General features: G+C 34.7%; 1 protein-coding gene across 3 annotated transcripts; it reads right to left on the bottom strand.

Moving 5' to 3' along the window:
* Positions 1 to 3,559, bottom strand: LOC148207075 (putative protein phosphatase 2C 40). Of its 3 annotated transcripts, none has more exons than XM_088105463.1 (4): positions 3,350 to 3,559; positions 852 to 2,042; positions 402 to 666; positions 1 to 311 (listed from the first exon to the last, which is right to left on the bottom strand). In XM_088105463.1, exons 2-4 carry the CDS (start codon positions 2,031 to 2,033, stop codon positions 184 to 186), a joined length of 1,575 nt encoding a protein of 524 aa, XP_087961589.1. In that variant the 5' UTR covers positions 2,034 to 2,042; positions 3,350 to 3,559; the 3' UTR covers positions 1 to 183. The 3 variants fall into 3 exon arrangements, with proteins under 3 accessions (XP_087961589.1, XP_087961588.1, XP_087961587.1); XM_088105462.1 differs by having other exon boundaries at positions 852 to 2,039; XM_088105461.1 differs by lacking the exon at positions 3,350 to 3,559 and having other exon boundaries at positions 852 to 2,072.
* Between the last annotated feature and the right edge of the window lie 2,497 nt (positions 3,560 to 6,056).

Raw genomic sequence — 6,056 nt, 5'->3', positions numbered from 1 at the left:
TAAAAAAGTTCATACTGTTATTAATGTTTACAAATAATAGGACCTAACGCCCTAGAGGTTCTTGTAAAATGCGGTATATACAGTTTTAAGTAACACAGCCTAGGAAAAACTAATCAAACGAGAACATCCTATGAAAAGCTACATAGATACAAAGTTTTTGTCGTTTTTTCTTCGTGGTAACTCTCAAATGCAAGTTGATGCCTTTGAAGTCCGTTGATTCATCCCAAGCATGATCACAATTACGGTCACATCGTCATGGTACTTCCTTCTCCTCCCAGCTGGAATGTTCATCAACTCTTCCATGCTTAAACCTACATGAGCATTACTCAACCAATAATCATCTAATAAAACAAGCAACGTCTATATTAATGAAAATCAAACAAAAGATATGGAAAAATGACCGGCGGAAACAGCTGCTCTAGCCACAAGCTGCTCTATCAGAAACTTTGCTGGATCGCCAAAAGGGGTGCTCAAGATATAAGACTCTACAAGCTTCACTGCCTCATCGTTGCTGAAGAAGTCAAATAAACCATCACTTCCAACTATCACAAATTGATCGGAGCTTGAGATTCTATGGACATTCAGTGATGGTTGAGTGGATATGTATGGTGGGCTTTTAAGATCACGAACTCGAAGGATTCCCATCAAAGCATCATTCAAATTTTTCTGCACCAGAATAAAATAAGAAAATCAAATCTATGTTTGGTACTTGGTAGGACAAAGATATATTCTTTGCAACCTTCCACTCAATCGCAGTATATAGTTTGAATTTAAAGGTTTTAACTATCACCTTTATTTGCTAAAACATGAGTACCAAAGTGTTTTGGTGATAGGAGAGAATATCAACCAACCTTTTTCAAGTAGCCAACTCCAAAAGCGCGAGTAACCTTGAGTTTCCCTTTCACTTTTCCTGCTATAACGATCCTGGGATCATCGGGATGTTCGGCCAGAAGTCTAGCTCTTTCAACTTCATTCTCAACGGTGTGATTATCTGTAAGCTGTATAGCCTTCAGTCTCTCACTCTTATCCATTCGGCAACCTGTAAGGCAGGTTGCCAAAACTGCTCTGCTGTCACCCAGATTAAGTGTATACAAATCATTACCATGAAGAAGCACTAGTAAAACACAAGATCCAATAGAAACTAGATCAGGACGTTCCTCCATTTCCCGCTCCACCATGTACAGGAAATCATTCTCTGCCTGACTAATAGCACGTTCAAGGATATCAAGTACCCCTTGTGAAAATGGATCACATGATAGTTCTGACTTAGTAGATAGGCTACACTTTGCATAACATCCATGATTAGAATCATTTATTCCTTTAAACCTTGCCATAGATTGATCTTCGTGATAAATAAGGCTGTCATTCAACTTACATTGCAGGGATTCATCCAAGCCCCCATCATTATAAGCTCTGATGGAACCTGGCTCCAATTCCTCGATTAACTTATCAAAATATGATATGATGGTGTCATACAGGGTACCAGCCAGAAAATCGGCTGCATCTCTTCCATTAAAGCCATCATAAATTGCACAGAATAGCCACCCATTTTCTTCAGAACAAACTGCTTGAACTCTGTCTTCACCGGCAGCTCCTCCTGCTACTTGAACTTCCTTAACATTAAGAAAACCTTCACTTCTGGAAGGATCGCTCATTGATTTTAACGTGCAAGAGTCATATTCGAGGATGTCACTTGTAGTAGAAGGACTGCAGCTAAGGTAAGACAAACTACTTGGGAGGGAAGATGATAGTATGTCCAACTTTGAAAGACTTGGCGAAGAGGTTACCTTACGAAATGAATTAGGAGAGTCCCAACTTGGAAGGATTTCTTCACCTATTTTACCATTGCAGATGTTTGTGTTGGCTAATGTAGCATTCGCACTTAAGGCTGCACCTGACAAGCAAGAGAAACTACTTGTTCTACGCACTCCGGGAAGGATTTTGCAGCCACTGGCAACCTCACAGGGAATACCTCTATCACTGTTGCATTTATAGCCAAAACTTATTTTAAGTTCTCCTTCAGGACTAAGCATTATACCCTGCTTTAAGAAATCCATTCTCAATAGTATCAGTACCACAGGTATAGATATACTGAAAGGAAAACACACACAACACACATATATATATCCCTGTATAATATAAGGTGATAGGAATACTGATTCTTGTAAAGTGATAATCAGATAAAATAGATCTATATATAACCAAGGTGGTTATAGTGCACGAGCATTACAAAGAAAAGACAAAATGCATTTTGAACTTGAAAATATAAAACCAAAAGAAACTGAATTTAATATTTAAAACCAAGAGAAACTTTTTCTATGAGTATGGTCTATCAGATGTTTTGTTATATGAACAAACAATGCTAACATAAAAAGTAAATGGCCAAATCAAAATAATTTACACAAGGATAGGACAAACTCGCAAATGGTAAAATATCACAACAATTTGACATGAGATCACCAAGCACTAAAATATACGGCTAGAATTAAAAAATGAGACTTAAAATTTGTAGAACTTTTACTTATAGCTTTTCAGTATCAGCATTCGGTTCCACATATAGCCAATTTATTTATTTTAAGATTTTGATGAACCTCATGGATTGTTTGGGGAATTGCTGATATTGAAGAAATTATTACAAAGCATCCAGTTCAGAGATTTTGATCGAAAGATTTGATATTATTCTTTATCCCGGGTCAAGAATATCAGATCTTCCATCATGATGCCCATTGTCCATACAGAAAGGTTCATAGCAAGACAACGAAAACAATGAAAGTCCAAACCATAATACACATGAAAAATGAAGCATCTGCACAGTAAAATATTAGCTTCAACCCCAGAATTGCAGGCAATACACATCAACAGGGAGATCATAAAAATTAAACCACATATATACGCGTGTATAAAGTTATCATATAAGTCTTCGGTTTGAAAACCTAGATTAGTTCAAGCAATCCACACAACAAAAGGAGCTTAACAACAAAGACCCTCCACCAAAACCCCTTAAAAAATAGAGGGGCGTTTAAACATAAACATTAATTCATTCAGAAGGGTGTCCAATGGCCCAGCGATCAGCAAATGACGGGAAGCAGATTTTGCTCGGCACCAATTTCTCTCAGAGAAAAGCTGCCTACTCTGAAGGTATAGCTATGAGCAGCCAATGCAAGTAAAAGTTCAAAAACGAAACCCGAGGTGAAATAAAATGACAGCACAGGAAATGCTAATAATCAGAGACACCCCAAATAAGAAGAAGCAATCAAAATCGAGTCTTTTGAAGATGGAAGCAAGGGAAGGCAATCCCTTAGAAAAGGCATAATAGAGAAAGACAGAAAATTTAAGAAAAGGAACTGACCAGTGAGGAACCCAATAGAGCGAAGGCAAAAAGAGAGGAGGGATTGTGAGAATGCGGGTATGATAGAAGAGAGAAAGGAGTGAGTGAGAGTGGGAGTATATATACAAGAGAGTGTGTGACTTAGCAAATCCCGAAAGGGCAGAGAAAGAAAATATATTTGGTTGCGTTTTGCGTCGTGTATGTGAGTGTGTGTGTGCGGCAACAAGTGGAGAATCCGTATCACAATGAAATTGCATTTGGAATTGGATGGTATATATTAGCCGTTGCCAACCCAAAACTCACCACAACGCCCAAATCACTCTCTTTCACTCTTCTTTGTCCTCTTCGCTCTTTCAGATTTACCCCTATTCTTCACCAACCCTTCATTTTTCTCAGTCAACCTCTCTCCTCACTCGTTGACTTTTCCTTTTTTCTTTCTCTTTATCTTCCTTCTTTATCTTTAATGTGCAGATTTAGTTTTTTAATTCCTTTCTTCTTATTTTTTTTTTAATTTTGCTCCGGGTTAATGTTTCAATCTTGTTTTTTCAAATGTTTGAGAGTTTTAGAGCAATTTTAAATAAGATTTAGGTAAAAGTTTGAAGGAAAAAAAATATTGATGATGTTCAGAGAAACAGAGAAATATATTCATAAATTTTGGAAAACAACTAAACTAAAAACCGTTGTTTATTAGTTAAGTTTTAGATTTGATTTTAAAAACAGATCAAACTAAATTTATATATAGACATACTTTTATTATGGTTTTACTATACCTATTATAATCTCTTTTTTTTTGTGTAATTATATAACTTATACATATTTATGAAAATATTTTTTATTTAATTTTAAGTAATGAATATAATTATCGTAAGTTTATTTTCAAAGTTTTATATAACATATATTCGAAAAATTATACTATTATTTGTCCTATAATAAGTTACAAATGAAATTTTTTAAATTCTATATTATTTTTATTATTTATCTTTACTATTTATATAGAAAAATGTGAACTCTGATATGATCTAAGTTGCTTTAAATTGAAATTGGTATACGTTTAAATTGATTCGATGATGAATTAAGAAAATTGAAGCTATTAAATCAGATAATTATTGTCTTTAAAACATATTCAATCCAATCTGCAAACACAGTTATAAATTATTTTTATCATGAATCTTTATTATTTATATAGAAAAATATAAACTCTGATATTATCTAAGTTGGTTTAAACTGATTCGATGATGAATTAAGAAAATTGAAGCTATTAAATCAGATTATTTTTGTCTTTAAAACATATCCAGTCCAATCTACAAACACGGATATAATAATATCAAATTTAGAGATTACATTTATGACATAAAATTATAAGAGTGCTATATTTCACGATATATATGATGTTACTCTTATATTCATAAAATATCAGTAAAATTATTTTGTATTTTTAACATCTCTATAACGTGTTTGGATGCATGCTCACCAAAGACAGAATGCATCAAATTGAAGTAAGAATATGAAGTTTTTCCATCTTCGGCTTGAAATAGATTGAAAAATTACTAAATATGTATTGTACCAGATGACTGGACGGTCATCACAGTTTACAAACTTCATATGACCGGACGGCCAGCAAAACAGACAAAGGCGTCGGCATGGACGACCGGCCTCATAAACGTAAATGATTAATGTTAAAGAGATTAAGGTAAATCGAGTTTAAGGGTATGTTTTTTAATCAGTTCTAAACACATAAAGTTGCATATTAAAATGTATACACGGATAAACAGTGAATAAAAGATGAAAAAACACCACTCATTAATTAGACAAATCTTGTTAATTAGAAATTATAGTTTGAAGACAAAATAGTTTTTAACTAAACATAAAAAAAATTGATTTTAATGAGAAAATAATTTCATAAAACCTAACGGTTCCATCTATTGAAGGATGAAATTATTGGTTTAGGCTGTGTCTAAGAAAGAGTTGGAGGAGTAGTGATTTTACTTTACGGTATAGAGAATAGATGCTCATTACATTACTGCCAAACACATGCAGAGATGCTGCCAGTGAGCTGAATGGCTGAACGTTGTGTGTTGTTCATCTTACTTTTGTACTCACGTGTCTCCATACAGAGTATTTTTCACGAAATTGAAGTAATAATAATAGTGTTAGAAGTGGATTTGAAGATTGGTTCCTTCCTGTCACACTTTTGACCGAGTAATAATGGTGGTTATAATGTTACGGCTTATTTATGGACCATACGATACTCACCAAAGGATGCTGCCACTTTGAACAAAAGGGTGTGGCGGCTGATAGCAAAAGAAAGGAGCTGCGCATTATACCCTTCCATGCAGATTTACACGGACCATTCTTGCACCCCTATTTTTGGCAGCCTAAACAAAGAAAAAGAGTTTCGACTTTTGACAAGGTGCCAAACTCATCACTACCACCCATTTTTTTTTAAACTTTAAACTATTCAATTTTCTCATTCGCATGAGAACAGCTGGGACAGAGAAAGATCAAAATCATTGTGATCGTGACGTGCATAAACTCTTTAGAGAGGAGGCGACAAAACCACATACCTACCTGCATTTCAAAGATATTGTCTAGTAGTCAACATATCAATACGCGTGAGTTTCAAGCAAATCCAAGGGTGATTGATTACTTTGAATTTTGGAAATTAGAACCAGGTTTTGGATTGAAGAGAATATGGCATGTCGAAGCGGATAATGGTGTGTCATGTGAG

Source organism: Vigna umbellata, chromosome 1, assembly GCF_029865625.1.
Source record: "Vigna umbellata cultivar VRB3 chromosome 1, Vumbellata_1.0, whole genome shotgun sequence".
Lineage (NCBI taxonomy): Eukaryota > Viridiplantae > Streptophyta > Magnoliopsida > Fabales > Fabaceae > Vigna > Vigna umbellata.
This window is presented reverse-complemented; position numbering and strand designations above follow the sequence as displayed.

Excerpts from the sequence above, each read along its gene's own strand:
- LOC148207075 (XM_088105461.1), bottom strand. The coding sequence starts at position 2,057 with ATGGATTTCTTAAAGCAGGGTATAATGCTTAGTCCTGAAGGAGAACTT. Across the intron at positions 667-851 it reads GAGTTGGCTACTTGAAAAAG|AAAAATTTGAATGATGCTTT; the intron begins GTTGGTTGATAT and ends ATTCTGGTGCAG. Across the intron at positions 312-401 it reads TAGAGCAGCTGTTTCCGCCG|GTTTAAGCATGGAAGAGTTG; the intron begins GTCATTTTTCCA and ends ATGCTCATGTAG.